We start from the raw sequence: 18,909 nt of genomic DNA on the forward strand, positions 1-18,909 counted from the left end.
CCAATAAGGACATATGTGTTTGGAGGAGCCTGATATTCAGGGTTCCGGAGATATAGTCCCCAAAGTTTGGGATCCTCTACTCATTCCTGCAGTGACTGCCTTTTCAAAACAAAAGAGATGATTGAAAATAAAAAACCTTCATTAGGGTTTCTGAAATTCTAGTCTTGAAGTGTAAGTCTTTCAAAACCCCAACCCTCCTCAGAGAGTCAGAGGGTCAACCTCTTAAGAGAGCCCTGAACCTCAAGATGGACGCAGAATCTTCCAGAGTCTGTAGCTGGCCCAACTGTCTCCTGGGAGGAGATTCAGAAAAGACCTCTACTTGAAGCACAGATACAGCTGGTAGCTGAGCGCCCTCTAGTGGGAGGCCAGGAAAAGACAGCCCGGAGAAACGTAAAATGAAACAACCAGGCAAGCCAAGTGAGTTTTTCTCCCAGATTCTCTTTCCTTTGCTACAGAAATGCCAGCACACATCTGCTTCCACGTTGACTGGCGGGCGGGCTCCGGTGCCTCCTATGATCCAGTCCAAGGAATCACTCTCAATTCATAAGAAATCACAGAAACCTTGGAAATTTTTCTGAATAGCAGCTCTTTCCACCTCCAAGAAAAACAATGAAGCTGGATTTTGGGGAAGTCTGACTCTCTTGATGTGTTTTGCACATGGCTCTCCTGATTCAGAGAACTTTCAAGTCTGGTCATCAAATCCAGGCTCAGCCCTTTCAAATAGGAGGTCTGAAAACTGAGACAAATAATGACCGTTCTTTTTTACATACAGCACTTCATTTACAGAGCATTTTGGTCTTTTTATTAGTCCCCTTAAAGTATAAAATCTATCCTGTAGCACACACGCATTCATAATTCCAGTAATGCTCCAAGCAGAGGCGCTCTGTCCTATTTTGTGGGCATGCACCCAGGTGGGCATACATTTTCATGTAAATTAAAAATTGTCATTAAAGTGGAATTATTTAAGAACCCTATATAAGGGTTATTAATATTTGTTTATGATATACTTTTGCAGTTAATTTTTGTGTGGTTTTAGATACTGATATGACCTATTAAATGTTTTAATAGCATTTGAATATGGATATTTAACAGATATTGGGTCAAAATTATAAAATCGAAGACCACTGGGATTTAATGATTAGCTATCTTTTTACTTGGTTCCTGTAAGCTCTGAGCATCGTGCCAGACACTTTACACAAAGAATCTTGTTTAATCTTCCCAACACCTCTATGAAGCAGGTATTATCTCCATTTTATTGTTGAGGAAACTAAACAGAGCCACCAAATGACTGCAGGGATTCATACCTGTCCGTTGGCAAGACCTCAGATCTCTTTGCTTCGTTTTACTGCCTCCTGTATAAATGCTATAAGTGCCCACTTCTAATACTCCCTAAACCAGAGGATGCTGATTGAATAAGAAACATTTTAAGACAAAATTTTAAATCGGAAAGATTAAATTGAAGGATATGTTTCAAATGAAAAAGATGTGTGTTGGTTGCGGTATTATTTACCATAGCTAAGATATGGAAGCAACCTAGGTACTCATTGATAGATGACTGGATAAATAAGAGGTGGAACTTATATACAATGGAATAGTACTCGGCCATAAAAAGAATGAAATCTTGCCATTTGCGACAATATGGATGGACATAGAGGGTATTATGATAAATGAAATAAGTCAGACAGAGGAAGACAAATACCGTATGATTTCTCTTATATGTGGAATCTAAAACAAACAAACAAAACAGAAACAGACTCATAGAGAACAAACTGATGATTGCCAGAGGGAAAGGGGGGTCAAGGAAGGTTGAAAAAAAAGTGAAGGGGAATAAAAGGCAAAAAATTTTCAGTCATAAAATAAATAAGTCAAGGGGATGTAATGTACAGTGGAATATAGTCAATAATATCATAATAACCTTGTACAGTATCATATGGTTACAAGATTTATAGCAGTGATCACTTTGTTAGGTATATAAGTGTTGAATAACTATGTTGTATACCCGAAACTCATAGAATATTGTATGTTAACTATATTTTAATTGTAAATAAGAAAAATGATGTAGTATAAACATTCAGCAGAAGGTTTTCATGAAAACATGCCTTTATGGAAGAAACGAGGTCCTACCCAGTATCTCTAATCCAAATTACACAAATGGACCTGGAAACTTGAAGGCCAAAATCAAACTACACAAAACAGTGATAAGAACACCCAGTAATACATGACATCCAAATATACCCAAAGTACAGCTTTTGAATAAAAGATCTGAAAACACAAATAGATGCTCCCTGCAAAAAGAATTTGGCTTCTCTTTGGAGCACTTATTAAAGTATTATAAATAATGTAAAAAAAAATAACTTAAAATGATTAATTAATCTTAAACTTCACCTTTCCTAAATTAAACCCCTTCAGTCTCAGGGCCTGGCTGCTTGGTCTGGAAGGAATTTAGTTAGCATTTATAAAGTGTCAGTGCAAATATCTTATCAAGAGACACATATGATTATTTTAATTCAAGAAGCCAATTCAGCGTTTATAAAAGGTAACTAAATCCGTCAGCATGCCTGTCCATTTCCTTTTTGCATTAATAAGACTGCTTCATAATTTAATTCTGAGGTATACAATTCAAGTGTGTTTAGATTAATTATAATTATGCATATATTAATATGTAAGTTACTTTATTACAAAAGAATTAAAAGAAGGAAACTTTGTTCTCAAAATTTTAAGAGCAATGAAAATTGTAAAGTTTCTTGGGCCTGATTGTTTCTTCCTTACCTTAGTGCTCCCTAGGCCAAATGCCCCAGATAACCAAAGACCTATTACTCCTGTGTCCCTAGCTAGTGCAGTGTTTGGCACATGACATGTGCTCGCTGTTTCTTTAATTGACCTGTGCTAACAACTTCTGGGTTGCAGATTTGATTCCTAAAAAGATTTCTAAATTTCACCAAGGACAAATGAAACTGCCATTCTTTAAAGGAACTCTGAACTCATTGCAAACAGGATTTTTACTCACGGTTCGCATTGCTCAACCCACTCAAGGGCTAGCAGAGCTTTCAGAGCCAACCTGCTCAGTCCCCATCAGGAAGACAGGCTCAGAGGGCTGGGCTCTGAGACCCCTCCCTGGGCCTTTGCACTGCAAACTGGTGCTCCCCTCTTATGCCCATGCGCTGGACCCTGGCGGTGCCCACATCACAGAAGAGCAGCATCTTCAAGACAAATAGTAATCGCTTTTGTCTGTCCACAGTGGCTCACCAGCTGTCACGTTCTTGGAGCATGGCAGTCTAGACAAACAACAAGAAGGTTGATACCAAGGTAGGTGAGCTCCGAGTCTGTCCTCAGCAGTTGGAAACTAGAAAAGGGGACAGGTTTCAAAAAAGTGTGTGGGTGGGGGGAGGGAGGATTGGGGAGATCAGAAGGGAAAATCAAATGTGGAATCAAATGCAGGCGATGGGAGGTTTGCCTGAGCCACTCCTGAATCTTACACTGCAGTACAGCCTTGTGTTGTGTTGGCTCTGCCACTTGGATTATCAGCCCCATGAAAACAAGAGCCACTCTAAAGGTATATGTACGGCTTTCCGTTATTCAGAGACACTTCCTACGTCTCTGCGTCAGGAAGGATAAAAGACACGGCAAGGGCAAGCTGCCTCCGAGAGCAAATGAGTAGATTCTCTTTCTCTAGGAGGCCACATTATCCCTGTTTATCTTTGTTTTGACAAAGATGCTGAATCAAAAGCAAATGTATTTCAGAAGCAACAAGCTAACTGCCCAAACCCCAGGTTTCTTAATTAATTAATGGGATCAGCCCTCGGGCAGGTTTGTTTCCAATATGCTTTAGAAGAGGGAGAATTTAGAAGAGGCAGGATTTCCACTAGAAATATTGAATTCATAGCTAAAAGAGCTATGTGCCACAAGGGCTGGGCTGCCATATGTAAATGCTAAATGAGTGCCCACAGAAGGTCAAAATCTTCCAAATCCAAACCAGCTTCCCATCAGGCCATGCTAGATCCAGAAACATTTTTGTACCCAGAAAACCCCATTAGCTTGGATCACTCAAGTAATTCAAGCCAGGCCTCTGCTCTGTCAATGAAATAAAAAAGTTAGGTAGAGCTAATTAATAGTGTTAAGTACCACTTAAATTATGTTTCGAGCATTCTCAATTTCCTTAGAAGCAGCAATTGACAATCATTTGGTATATGAGCGATGAATCAACTTCATCTAATCCATTAAAACGGGTCCTCCAGAGCCCTGGCCAGACCATACTTCAATAGCTTAGTTTAAGTTGCTGAAACATTTGTACCTGAAAGTAATAGAATTGGCTTCCTTTAGAACTTTCTTTTCACACAGTCTGGTTTTGTATCTTTTTACCGTACTTCATAGCATTTCTGTCTTCAAGGGGGGAAATGCCTGCATCAGGTGTAGTAGTGTAAAGTCTGACTTCTCAGTGTTCTCTGGGGCAGGTCCCTTCCTTCCTTGGGACTGAGTTCATCGCTCTGTAAAACGAGGGGCCTCTTTCCCCAAGCCCATGGGCCTCCATTGTTGCAGCAGCCATCACATGTCAGAATCAAACCCAGCGACTTTGCCCGGAGATTCTCAAATGTCAGAAGTCTCTAATGTCAAAATCTCAAAATGTCAAAAATCTCTCGGGCAAATCAGTTTCTCCAGAGGAGAAAAATATGTATCAATTTTCCTGTCCGGATTCTGAGCCTGAATGCCAGCCAGGGTTTGGGGAGTGTGATGGAAGAAAGGGAGGCTGTGGGGGTCTCGCTTACTCCCTCTCAGCACAGCCCTGCACACACCTTCCTCTCCCGTCTGTCTCCAAAGTCCAGAGAAGGGATATTAGCTGGCTGGGGGGCCTAGGAAGGGGAAGTGGGAATCTAATTACTCATTTTAACACTTTCGGTAAATGCTCCTGCTTTCAAGTCCCACCCTGAGCACGCCCGCCCGTCTCCACTTATCTGGGCTTCCCAGTGTTTCCCAGCAGGGTCAGCACTGCCTTTCGGCACACGCAGGGCCCCATCCCTCACCAAACCCGCTAAATGACAGATCTATCCAGTTCGCTGAGGTCAGTTACAATCAAATTCCTCGACACTTCTCATCTGCTACCCTTCCCTCGTAGGGCTGCACCTCTTACATTCCCTTGCTGTCATCTGGGTGGGCTGTGGGGAGAGAGATACACAAGGGTTCCATCCTGCGGTGTTTAAGCAGACATCCCCAGGGTGGGTCCATTTTGTGTTTGATCCTTCTCCCTCTCCTGTTTATTCTCCTTTCCTTTTGCCACGACCCAGAGCTTCCTCAACATCTGCTTTCTTTTTCTGTCTGCTTCCAGGCTTACCAGGAGCCCCACTTGCAGGTCATTTTTTTCTTTAGAGAGTGCTGTGAGATCGCTGGTCTTGCTACATTCTGGGCTCAGTTCAAGGCAGTGGGGAAGGGGGTCCAACTTCCTCAGCTGTGCTAACATGGTTCTTCAGTCAAAATATTATCATGACCATAAGGTCATGATACTCTTTCTCTCATTCTCTATATCTGTCTCTCTCCTTCTCTCTCTCTCTCTCTCTCTCTCTCTCTCTCTCTCTCTCTCTCTCTCTCTCTCTCTCTCCCCCCCCTCCCTCCCTTTCCTCTCTTCTCTGTCCTCTCCCTTTCCTTCCTTCCTTCCTTCCTTCCTTCCTTCCTTCCTTCCTTCCTTCCTTCCTTCCTTCCTTCCTTCCTTCCTTTCTTCCTTCCTTCCTTTTCTCTTTCTTTCCTTTCAAATTTACTTACCGCCTGGATTTAATAGATGTCAACATTTTGCCTTTTTTTCACCAGCAATCACTTATTTATTTTTAATTAACAAATCATTGTAGATATACCTAAAGTCCATTCTCCTACTATACCATTTCTTCTCTCATTCTCCCTTCCCAGAAGTAATCAGTGTCCTAAAGTTGCTATGTATAATTTTCATGCACCTTAAATTTCTTGCAATTTGTTCTTTTCACTCAAGGTTTTTTAAAGTGTGTGTGTGTGTGTGTGTGTGTGTGTGTGTGTGTGTGTGTGTGGAGAGAGAGAGAGAGAGAGAGAGGGTTCAATTCTTATAGATGCTAGTTTAGTATTTTTTTTGCATGCTTCTTAATCTACTACTGATTTTTTCCATATTTTGATTTTATTTAAAGTATCTCAGTGACTACCCTTGCATATTTACTTATTTTTGACTTTGCTTATTTGAGTTTCTCCAGGTTGGATATGTGGAATGGAACTGCTGTTTCATATGCCTGTGCTCGTCTGTGGTAAGTATCGCCAAGTTGCCCTCTCAAGTGACTTTGATTTCACCAGCAATGTTTCACTGTCTGCATGTCACCGCATCCTGCGAGACATCAGACATACATGTGTTTGACAGTCTGACAGATGTAAAAGGACATCTGTTATGATTTGCATGTTCCTGACTACTTTTCAGATTTCCCTTTCTGTGAATTGTCTGTTCACAGCCTTTGCCCATTTTTCTATTGGGTTGTTGTCTTTTTCTTACTGCAATGAAGTTCATCAGATATTCTCAATAATAACCTTTTGTCAGTTGTACAGGAGAGTCGCAAATATTACTTCTTGTTTTATGGCTTGTCACTTAACTTTTTAATGGCTTTTTCTCTCACAGAAAATTCTACCTTCTCAAGACCACAAAAATATTCCCCTGTATTTTCTTCCATGATGCTATTTTGCCTTTAGATCTCTAATAGTCCTGTTATTTGCTTTTAGTGTGTGGTATCAGGAAATTTAATTTTACATTTTGCCATATGAATACATCAATTTCTCGAGCAATATTTATCGAATAGTTTATTCTTCCTGACTGAAATTGGTGTGTGTGTGTGTTCTGGGTACATTTTTTATGTTTCACCAGTAACATCTATAACTTATTTTCTTTTTAAGGCTCATTTTCAGGGAGAAAAGGTGGCTAATGGCTTTTCCTCCATATGAATGTGGAAATGTCCGGGGGATTTAAAATCAGTGCGGAGAAATAGAACCAGGGAATATGGAAAGAAAATGCCTTTATGTGTGGAAAGAGCAAAGCAATCTTCGCCTAAGTGTTGAGAGGACAAGACGGAGTTAGCTCCTGAGAAATTCATCAGAATGCAGAGATTTAAAATACGGTTCCAGTTTTCAAACTACTACATAATAGAATGTGACTCTGGGTATTTATCCAAGTTTGAAATTAAATTCTGGTCCTTGCTCATGTATAAAGTCCAGATTATTTCATTCAATGAGATAAAGAAGTATTTGGTCTGAACTCTCCTTTCTCCCTTATCTTCTCCCTCCTTCAGATGGTGTCCTGTCCCATGGTGGGTGGGGGCATTTAGTTCCTAGGTCTGTAGTCAGTCTGTCTAATTTGTTCAATTTACCTATTTCTCTGAAAACATCAGTTTCAATTACTACAGCTTCTTTCAGTAAGCTTTAAAGTCTGAAACTTTTAAAGTTTCAGGCTCTCCACTTGACCTTATTCCTCAACCCAACTTGATAATTTCGGGCCTTTCACTCTTCCATGAATTTTTGAAACAGCCTTTCAAGTTCCACGAAAAAATAAATAATGGAATGATTAGAATTGTTTTGAATTTATGGATGAGTTTGACTATGATTACTCTTTAATGAGTCTTACCATTCATGAACATTGTACAGCTTCCCATTTAAAAAAACTTACATTTTGTTTGAATAGGATTTTATGCACATTTGTTGCTATTTAAAGTGGTATTTTAAAGTTTACCAATTTCTTTGTTCCCATGGCTTCTTCTATTTCATCCCTTCTTTCTGAGTTCGACTTCCAGTTTTCTGAAGGTCATCCTTTAGTAATTTTTAAACAAAGGATCTGATTAAAAATAACTTGTCAAATGGTTGGCTTTTTCTCAATAATTTGTAGATACCCCATTGTCTCCAGAGCATGATTTTGGTTGAGAATTCTGCTGTCAATCTAATCGTTGATACTTTGTCAGTAATGTTTTTTTTCCTGGTTGTTTCTCAGTTTTTCTCTTTGTGTTTGCACAACTATCGTTTCAATCAATGTATGTTAGGTTTGGATTTATTTTTATGTATCCTGTTCTGGGCTTACTTTGTTTCCCACATTTATCAAATCATAACTTTCATAAATTCTGGAACACATCAACAATTTCTCTATTCTCTCCTTGTAGGCCCTGGATTAGATGTTAGACATTCTCATTCTGTCTCCTGTGTTGTTTCTCTATTTTCCACCTCTTCTATCTCCGCCGCATTCCAGGAAACGTATTGAGTCAGTTCTATTGTCCAGAATTCGCTAATTCTTACTTCAGCTATTTTTAATTTATTGTGGCTGTCCATTTATTATTTCAATGATATTTTTCATTTCTAGAAGATCTTTTTGATTCTTATTTAAATTTGCCTCTTTTTCATACTATCTTGTATTTACTCCTTTTTAAGCATATCTACTTAATATTTTTATTAGCTATTTCTTTTCCTAATTTCTTGGCATTCTACTCCTAGCAGTGACCTACCTTTTTCTGATTTGGTAAATTAACCCATGCAAATTAATCCACATAGTTAACATTTGCAATCCTTTATTCAAAGCAAAGACTCCAACAACATTTCAGATGACAAGCCTAGCCAGCACGGGAGTCTTTTAGGAGAGGGAGACTGTCTTAGTCCACTTGGGCAGCTATAACAAAAATAACATAAACTATGTGGCCTATAAGCAGCAAACACTTCTCATAGTTCTGGAGTTGGTATTTGTAGTTCTTCAAGAGTTTGATTATTTTAAGTACAGAGTGTTACTTTTTAGTCCTAGCTGTACCTTAGAAACTCATGTGGAACATTAAAAATTCAGATTTAGGTGGCACCAGATCAATACACTTAGAAGCCTAAAGCACCAACAAGATGATAGTGTCCTCCCTCACACACAATTCAAAACAAAAACAATACTAAATCACGAAACACATGTAAGGAAATCTATCCACTGATCTCTCAGTAGAAGGAGACGGGGTCAGACCGAAAAAGAGACACAGAGACAAACTGGGTAGCAGTGCCCCAGACTGCCATGCAGTCTAAGAAAGGTTCTGTAAGGCCACTGTAGAGCCTTCAAGCCAAAGCTAGCTGTCAGCAGAGCTGTGCCTGCCCTGGTATCCTTGCCATTCACGGTCAGTGGCTGACAGAAACCATACAAGGCATGGCCTCAATGCAAATCTACTAGGCTTTCAAAGTGTGGAGCTGGGCTGTTGGTCAGATACTTTCTCTGTATTCTTCCTGTATCGAACATCTGTGCCACAGATCTCTAGGGTGGAAAAGGCGCTCACTATCCCTAGGAAAACCTTTCCCTGACTAGCGCCTTACAAAGCCCTCCACAACTACCAACTACTAATCTAACTTCTCGCTATTATAGGACTGGAAGAAAAAAAGGGGAAGACATAAAAAGCAAAAGTAAACATAACCTGTATATTTAACACAAACCCACAAAGTTTTCACACCTGTAAACAATGCACCAAATGTTTTATTTCTCTCAATAGTTCATATGCAAGTTATTGACCCTCAAAGCATTTTAAAAACACAAAAGACATCACACTTTACCAATGAGTTATTTCTGTCCCAAATGATTATATCAAATTAAAATGTCACAAATATTTTAAAATTTATTTTTCAGTCAACTTGAAATTTCTATAAATTTCCCTTAGTTCAATGTTTTGTACATCCATCAGTACAATATAATTTCTTAAATATTTAGGATATTGTTAATAGTTGTGATTCACCTGAAAATAAAATTAGCTCAAATTCCTGATTAAGTCAGTTTTAAAGACACAAAATACTAGCACACTTGCTATGAAACTGTTGGTAATGTTCCTTTTAATAAACTGCAATTAAACGCTGATGAAATTGTTTAAACCTAGAAGTTTTACATATATTTTTCTTCACAGAAAAAATAATAATGATGTTGAAAAGGCAAAGACCATTCATTATGCAGTAACAGAGATCAAATACTTAGGGGATTAGTTATTGTAGCCCCTTTTTTGTAAACTAGGAAAGTATAGTAAACTAGGAAAAAATTTTCAAGTTTTAAGGCCAGTTTTAAGAAACACGAATAAAGATAGTAGAAATATTACCACATATCAACAAAAACAGCAAACCAAATGTGTCCACATCTTCATTTCACCATTAATTCAATGATTTAAAATAAATGTTATGTTAAGAACCATGAGCAAATTTAAAGATTCATCCAAGGACATTAAGTACTTATGAGAACTTTTTAAAAAGCTTTAGCAGACAATACATCTCTGATCAGCACAAGATGCAGAAAGCACAACAAAAATAATGCTGCACCGAACTAATCCTCGTAGTCCTGCTCCCTCAAAAAACACACCTACCAATTATTTTCCACAATGTTGTTATATATGCCTTATTTAACTTATAGATAAAGCACTAGAGATTTTTCATTCTTCCTAATAAGTATTTAAAATACATTTCTAGGTATGTATTACAATTAAGTGTTAGCTTATGATGCCCTTAAAATTCTTTTGACTTATAAAAAACAATTACTGGGAATATAAAAATATTAAATTTTTCATATTTCTAAGTCTTAAAAATTTAAAGTGCAATATTTTCACATACCAACAAGTTATAATTGTGTCATATAAATTCATCTTGAAAGAACATGTAAATAATTCCTAAAACTTTGTGCATGGTACATTCCAGAAAACTCTAGAGTACTAACATTTTAAGGTGTGACTTTCTATATGTTTTTATACCATAGTGCAAGGAGAATAAATAAGCACCAAAGTAAAACATGTTTTTATGAGAAGAATGTTTTCATGAAAAGAAAATAGGAAATGCCACTTCTCCCTTTAGTGACTTTTCTTGAGTCAATTACCTAGCTTACCAAAAACGTTATCTTAGTTCAGTTATTGAACAAATTGTCTTAAACAAAATATCCAGTATTTGTCCAAAAATTTGTCTAAAACTTCTCAAAAAACATTCCTCATTCTAAGCTCCTTTCTTATTCTTTAGTAAGGACTGTAATTAAAAACCAGCCTATTGCCCTTTGTTTCACACTTTTAGCATTAACAAAAATTCTGTTCTGAGTTTAAAATGATATTTCTTTGAGGGTCTGACCCATTTGGGTGGCACTGTAGAATGGATGACTAACATAAACATGGTTATAAAATTAGAGACAAAACTAAAGAAAAAAAGTGGAAAACCTAATACTAACTATTCTAGACAAAAATTCTAGAATTAAAGGATTGCTTGAAAAATTCTTTTTAGTAAGATAAAAAAGAGCTATTATACACAAGACTGATGATTCGTTTTTCTCCCAGTAGCAGCCCCATCATAGAGTATGTGATTAAAATGGCATTTGTGGCCTGAGAAGTTTCAATGATGATTGCTTCATTAATTTTTGCTGGTGTCTCATTGACTGTGCATCCTCAATGGCACGACGTGCTCTCTGTAAAACAAAATACTTATTATAAGTGGTAAATAAAAGTACAGGCTCATTTGGTGGAGGGAACAAAGGACAAAAGCAAGAGATGGAGCTTTCCACATAGGCCTAAATAGCTAAGGACAAGAATACAGTCTGTACATGTAATGCAAAATAAGACTCTTATAAGTGCACAGTATATTATTATAAGCTCATATAGTCATCCAAATATAAATGGAAGACCTTTGAGGAGAAAAAAATGGGTACTGTTAATTATAACAGATTAAAAAATATATTTCAGCTAAAACACTGAGGGGACATTCTTTAAAATGAATTGTTTACCTCTGCTGTGGTAGCGTTCTGCAGATAAATTTTCCGGAGAAAGGCTTGATTGGCACTGTCTTTTTTGTGGAACAAACTCTGATCCTATTTAAAAAAAAAAAAAAATCGGTGACAGAAAAGAAATTATTCTGAGGAAGGTAAAAAAAACCCGATAATCTTTAATTGGATGCTTAAATGTTAACTCTATCTTATAATCTGTAGACTAACCAAATATATGTAGTCAGGTGTCATAAGAAATAAATCATTTTGCTACAAGAACAGCATTTCCATATGTGAGTTGTTAGAATTTATGAGACTGAATGAGTATACATCTATCTGTATAAAATAATGGCTTTTTGCGGGCTATGATAAATAGCCTACAGAGACACTACTTGATAACTCATCACATTTGACAAATCAAAAAAAAAACCTTCTTTCATTTCCCTGGTTGATAGATAAAATTCTTATATAATGTAAAATATATTGAGTCAATTTCCACCACTGATATGAAAGAAAGGTGATACCTGAGGAAACTGTAATATATATGCATAGTGACACCGGCTTTCCTAGCTTGAAACTATGTTTCATATACTAAGGTACTTTTTAAATTTTGACACTCTACAATGATGTAAGGCTAAAATACGAAATGAAATGGTTTCATGGTAGTTTAGAAAAAAACATAAATTAAAAAAGAACAGTACTTGCATCTCTATTAAATTTAATGATAAATGGTTTTTAGATAGTTTTAGTAATAAAAATAACATCATTACTGTTTAGGAAAAAATATACTATAGAAATTGCTACCTTTAGAATGAAAATTTTGTTTTTTTTAAAGAGGTGAAAACAAATTTATAATATATCATATATAATAAAAATTATATATTTCAAATTTGAGTCTGAGAATTAAGCAATATATGGGGTATCATTTTTGCTAATTACTTCCCATGTAATTAAAAGTTCTTCCTTAGAAAATGATAGGGAAGAAAAACATGAAAGTATTATTATATACTTATGATGTATTAGCATTCTGTAAATGCCAAATATCATAAAACATGAATGTTTTACATATAAAATTTATAATAGTCTCCTAAAAGCCTTAAAAAGAGAATCTTCCAGAAGTATCTAAGATTATAGCAAAATAGGTATCCATATGAATTTAAAAACAACCTTCTATTTACTAATGCTTTATTCAGCCAAAATGGACGTATTAGCATCCAAATTCCTTCAGTGGATAGAAATGATATTCACTTGTACTGCAATTAAAGTGCAGTACAAAAACTGATTACATCTTTCCTTACATTTCAGTTAATAACTATCCTCCAAACACCTTGTGTAGTTAACTGTAAAACACAGAGTCAAATACATCGGTTTCAAACTCATTTGACAAACTCCTGACTCTAAAAATGTGATTCATGCTTTCTTACCTTAACTGAGATGTTTAGCAGATTTCCATTAACACTAGGAGGAGATACGAAATCTTCAAATGGACACTGCCAGTCTATGGACATAAGGTTGAGGATTTCAACTTCCTTTATACACAACACTCGCCTGTTTGGAAAAAGAAACAAAAATATACAGGTAGTGATAAAAATAGTCAATGATTATCTCCAATATTTCACTCTGCTGGATTGCACAGGTAGTACTCAGTAAACAATATAACCTGGCATTAAAAATAATATGCTTCATATAAAAAAAAAAGTCTAGATGGCTGTCAAATAAAGAGCAAACATGGCACCTACCAATTAACAAAGCACACTTTCACAAATTTCGCTTCTGCCAATCTTGCAAAATTCGCGTCTTTTTTTTTTTTTTTTAATTAACCAAAACACTGAAATCATCTTTGAAACACATAGAAACAGGCTGTACTGTCATCTTGGAAGTGATAAAGACAGAAGCTCCTAAAAATGTCTTACTTCGAAAATTATTAATTGCTCTTTACTGTCAATCACTGATGCCTTCCAGTTAAGAAAGAATGTGCAGAAATGTCACAAATCTCAAATGTCAGCAGATTCACATTAGGCCTACTAATAAATATCAGGTTTGAGCACTGTAACACTAATGTAGCATATCACAGAGTAAGTATCCCATTTTACTCACTAGCAACAAAAAAAATTACAGAATCCTTAAAGGGTATCCATATTGATTTCCTAGTGTGTGATTCAGAATAATTACTGATATAACTATACTAGACTAAAGTTTCTCTCACAGAAAGCAAAACTAGGAAAAATAGAACTGTTAATCCTACAGCTATGCAGGGTGCTGGAAAATAAAGAAGAGAGGGCTTCTGCTTGAGGGGCATTCGGCGGGTAGGAGGGGAAATACGCACGTAAATGCTACAGCACAGATAAGCGTGATAGCAGAGTGCCCAGGAACACAGGAGAAGGGAGCTGACTGTGTTGGTAAAGTGGGTGGCATAAGGGCTGATTCTTGAAAGGAAGGCGTTCTCTAGGGGAGAACGGGAAACGACAATCCAGACAAAGGGAATTGTTCAGTGAATACATGGAGGTACAAAGAAGGGAAGATTGAAGGAATGTGGAGGTCTGTAGCTGGAGTACCAGGTATATACGGGGGTGAGAAAATAGCTTAGTGCCAGATCTTGAAGGAGATATTCTTTTTGCCGCTTTAAGGGATTTTGACTTTAACCTATAGTCAACGGGAAATGACGTGATGATGTTCCTTATTTCAGAGTCAGGGCTCCAGTGGTCACGGAGGAGAGGTGGGACAGACAATCAAGGTAGAATGTTATTTTAAAAGTCCTGTCAGGCAACCATGAGAGCCTCAATTAAGGCAGTGGCTGTGAGAAGGAAAAAGCTAGATTCCATATGTTTAGAAGGTAGAATTATATGAACTTGGTGACTAATGGAGTGGGGGGACTGAAATATATTTCTCTATTTCCCAGTAGAGTTGCTATTGAAATTTTGGGCCTGTTTGGGACTGTGTCGTGCACTATAGGAAGTTCTGCATCTCCAGCCCCAGCCTACGCAGTGCCCTCCGATCACTGTGGCAATATCCAACACCCCTCCACATTCCAATCGGTCTCTAGGAATTGGGTTCCACTGCCCCAGTAGAGGATCAGATGATAGAGCTAAGAGTTAAAGATAACTTACAAATCACTCGTGCAAATGTCTAGTGCAAGTCACCATTCCAATTGCTTTAAAACTGTCTCTCCTCTCGACCACACCAATAATATTATTGCTCTTCTACCACCTGAAATCTCTTTCATTTCCTTCTTCCGTGTTTATCAGAGCTCAAATCTTGGTTGTCTTCTGTTCGACACACTCAGGGTGGTCTCCGAAATCTCAACTCCAAATCTTTATTCAAAGATTACTGAAGTATCTTACTTTGATAGCTCAAAGCTACAGAGAAGTCAGTCAATTCAAATACAAAAACAAACAAAAATCATCATCTCTTCCTTCAAATTACTCTAAATCGTAATACCACCTACCTTGGTACTCAAGCCAAACACCAGAAAGTTATCTTGTATTCTAATCTCTTCCACATTCAAGCTGTCACTAAGCCCTGGTCTTTTAAGGTTTCCTCCCTTTATCTATCCTCATGTTTTCAGTTTTGGTCCTCATCACTTCCTATCAGGATAAATGAATTCTAAGATGATCCCCAAGATTCCCCATCCCCTGGTATGTAACTTTGTATAATTCCCAGGACTACAAATATGATGGACTTTACCCTCATGATTAGCTTTTTTATAAGGCACGGATGACTTTAAGAAAAAAGTTTATCTAAGTGGGCCTGCCCCTTTAAATCTGGGTTAGAGGCAGAGAAGTAAAAGATTCAGAGTGCTGTTGCCGGTTTGAAGAGGGAGAGAGCCACATGACAAGGAATGCAGGCAGGCTCCAGGAGCTGAGGGCAGCCACCTGGCTGACAGACAGTGAGGAAACAGGAATCTTGGTCATTCAACTATAAGGAACTGATTATGCTGATAACATTAAATGAGCTTGGAAGGGGAATCTTCCCAAGAGTTTCCAGAAGTTGACGCCTTGATTTCAGCCTTGTAAGACCCTGAGCAGAGAAGCCAGCCCTGCAGCACCTGACTCCAGACCCACAGAAACCGTGAGATAATAAATCTGTGTTGTTTTAAGCTGCTAATTTTAAAGTAATTGGTATGCAGCAATAGAACACTAATATAGTCTTTAACTGGTCCCCTTGCCTCCATTCTGATCCTCCTCCCATCCAGCATCCAAAATGCTGCCAGAGATCTTTCTGGACTACAAACTTCATATTACTCCTTCTTTAAAAGCCTTCTGTGGGAAAGAAAAAAAGAGACATATCTATGTATGATGTGTATATATACCTGTGTGAAAAGCTGCAATACTGAACGATAAAATAAGTCTATACTTTAAACAAAAATAATGAGCTTCCACCACATTAACAATGAAGCCTCAACCCTTCAGATGGTATGAGCAGACACCTATGACTCTGGCCTCATCTCCCAACACTTCTCTATGAATATCCTACTACCCGAGCATTCCAAACTGACCTTACTGTTCGAAGTGCCATACTGTTTTATGCCCCTGCTTGCCTCTTGTTTTCCTGTGTGACAACTCCATACTCTACAAGACTCAGTTCAATTACCTCTTCATGGAGAACGCCTCTGTAAAACCTTCCCCATTATACCTTGGTTCCCACCTTACTGGACCAAAAGTTTTCCGCTGTCTTTGGGGTCTCTCTGTCACTTCATCTTAGCATTTATCGCATTGTGATGTCACTGATAATTTGCAGCTCCCCTCTTTAGATGGGGAGGACAGAGAAGATGTAAATTTCATCTGTGTCCCTATATCTGCCACACACTGATGGTGTAACAGACTGAATGTTTATGTCGCCCCCCCTCCCCAAATACATACATATTCGTATATTGAATCTTAGCCCCCAGTGTGATGGTATTTGGAGGTGGGGCCTTTGGGAAGTGAGTGGGTGGTGGGGGATAGGCCTCTACCAAGGGTAGGCTCTAAGCACCAAAGGGAAGAGGCAATGTGGAGAGGAGAAGCCCAAGTGGAAAGGCTGGGCTTAGAGGTCAGGCACCAGCTCTGCTACTTTTAGCTGTGTGATGTTTATGAGGCACTTCCCTACCCTGACTCTAGTTTCTTCACCTGTTAATTTAGGAGGTTTAATTAGATGTGCTCTGGGATCCTGTTTTATGTTTCTAGGTCTCTTCTGGGTATTTACTCAAAAAATTTAAAAACATTTATCCATAAAGATATATGTACCCTAATGTGCCCTTGATAGATGATTAGATAAAGAAGTTGTGGTACACGTATACAATAGAATATTACTCAGCCATAAGAAAAGATGAAATACTGCCATTTGTGACAACATGGATGGATCTTGAGACTATCATGCTAAGCGAAATAAGTCAGACAGAAAAAGTTGAGAACTGAATGATTTCACTCATATGTGGGATATAAAACTGAAAGCAACAATCATGGCAAACGAACAGAGACTCAACAACAAGAACAACAATTTAGTGGTTACAAGAGGGAAGGAAGGGGGAAAAGGGGGAGGTAGATAGAGGTAAAGGAAATCAAATATATGGTGATGGAAGGGAATTCAACTTTGGGTGGCGAACACACAATGCAATATACATACGATGTATTATTGAATTGTACATTTGATACTTATATGATTTTATTAACCAATGTCACTCCAATAAATTTAATTTAAAAATTTTTCTTCACAACTTTTAAATCAGCAATCACACTGATAAGAATTTATCCTAAGGAAATAATTATAGAAAAAAACATTGAGCTGAAAAGATGTGTTTAAAATACCATACTGGGAAGGAGAAAACTGAGTGTCAAATAGGCAGCATTTAAATAAATTATATAGTACATCCATAAATACAATATTATGCAATCATTAAAAATCATATTGTTAAATAATACTTAATGGTTTGGGAAGATGATCACAATATATTGTTAGGTAAAAAACCTAGGTTAGTTAAATGCACATATTGCATTTTTTGTACATAGTTTTTATAAAATGTATATACTGCAAAAATCTGATAAACCAGCTAATATATATGGATGGCAGGATTGCTGATAAAGGCTATTTTTAGCAGCTATCATATAGCTTATCATTCAAATCAGGACATTTTTAAGAATTAAAGGGATAGCTACTGATAATTACATTGGAACAAAAAGTAAAAACCACCTCTGTCCTAGGCAAACCACAGCTTTAGTTATTTTCATCTTCTTAATTATTATCTATATCAAGAGTGGGCAAACTATGGCCTGTATGCCAAATCCAGCCCATAGCCTGTTCTGGTAAATAAAATTTTACTGGAATACAGCCACCCCATTCATTATTTACATATTGTTTATGGCTGTTTTCCCACTACAAGGGCAGAGTTGAGTAGAGGTGAGAAACAGGAGATGGCCCTTGATGCTAAGTGATTATGATTTGGCCCTTTAAAGAAACTTGTTGACTCCTGATTTAGATTATCTACAATGAATAAGCATAACTTTAGCAATAAAAGTGTAATTTCTTAAATGTTGATTTTGGAAGAAATCCTATTTTATGTAACATTAAAAGTCAAATAGAGCAGCATAAAAACTATCTCAAAGAAATCCCTGTTAGAAAGAATCTACTAAAGCTACAAGGAGACTAAGACATTGTATTGGTCAGGAATATTATTTTTCTAATTACCTCCTGAAAAGCTCTGTAACTGAATAATTTAAAATTACCGTGATTTTTCAATTTACTTGAAGAAAACCTAATGTAAAATGCAGGGGTCCCCAACCTCTGGGCCATGGACCAGCATAGGTCTGTGGCCTGTTAAGAATCAGACTGTACAACAAGAGGTGAGAGGCAAGTGAGCAAGCAAAGCTTCACCTGTATTTGCAGCCAATCCCCAGTACTAGCATCAATGCCTCAGCTCCACCTCAGATCATCAGGCATTAGATTCTCAGAGGAGCACCAGCCCCTGGTGCCAAAAAAGGTTGGGGGCCACTGAATAATGCATTAATGCATCAAGTAATATTCCCCCAAAATGCCTAATCAAACAAGTACTAAAGTATTTATGACCAAAAACAAACAAATAAACCCAAACTCAAAAACCTAACTGATTTCCATGGCACAGTGTTGAATAACATAAAAGGTACACAATTTTAAAATGAATTAAACACGTGGCTATTGCAGCTAAGTACAATATATAATACAAATAAACACTATTTTTAGTTTAATCTAATGGA

The 18,909-nt window shown here is 37.3% G+C and overlaps 1 protein-coding gene across 2 annotated transcripts in view; it reads right to left on the minus strand.

Annotated features, from left to right (window-relative positions):
* Nucleotides 1–9,446: 9,446 nt before the first annotated feature.
* VPS13C (vacuolar protein sorting 13 homolog C) overlaps nt 9,447–18,909 on the minus strand; it is a 149,910-nt gene continuing 140,447 nt past the window's right edge. For both annotated transcript variants that reach the window (XM_016126854.2, XM_016126853.2), the window contains 3 exons: nt 13,129–13,252; nt 11,726–11,809; nt 9,447–11,410 (listed from right to left, as the gene is read on the minus strand). In XM_016126854.2, the coding sequence (XP_015982340.2) occupies nt 11,309–11,410; nt 11,726–11,809; nt 13,129–13,252 (310 nt within the window). In that variant the 3' untranslated portion in view covers nt 9,447–11,308. The remainder of the gene's footprint in view (nt 11,411–11,725; nt 11,810–13,128; nt 13,253–18,909) is intronic.

The sequence above is a fragment of the Rousettus aegyptiacus genome, unplaced genomic scaffold (assembly GCF_014176215.1).
Source record: "Rousettus aegyptiacus isolate mRouAeg1 unplaced genomic scaffold, mRouAeg1.p scaffold_m13_p_3, whole genome shotgun sequence".
NCBI lineage: Eukaryota > Metazoa > Chordata > Mammalia > Chiroptera > Pteropodidae > Rousettus > Rousettus aegyptiacus.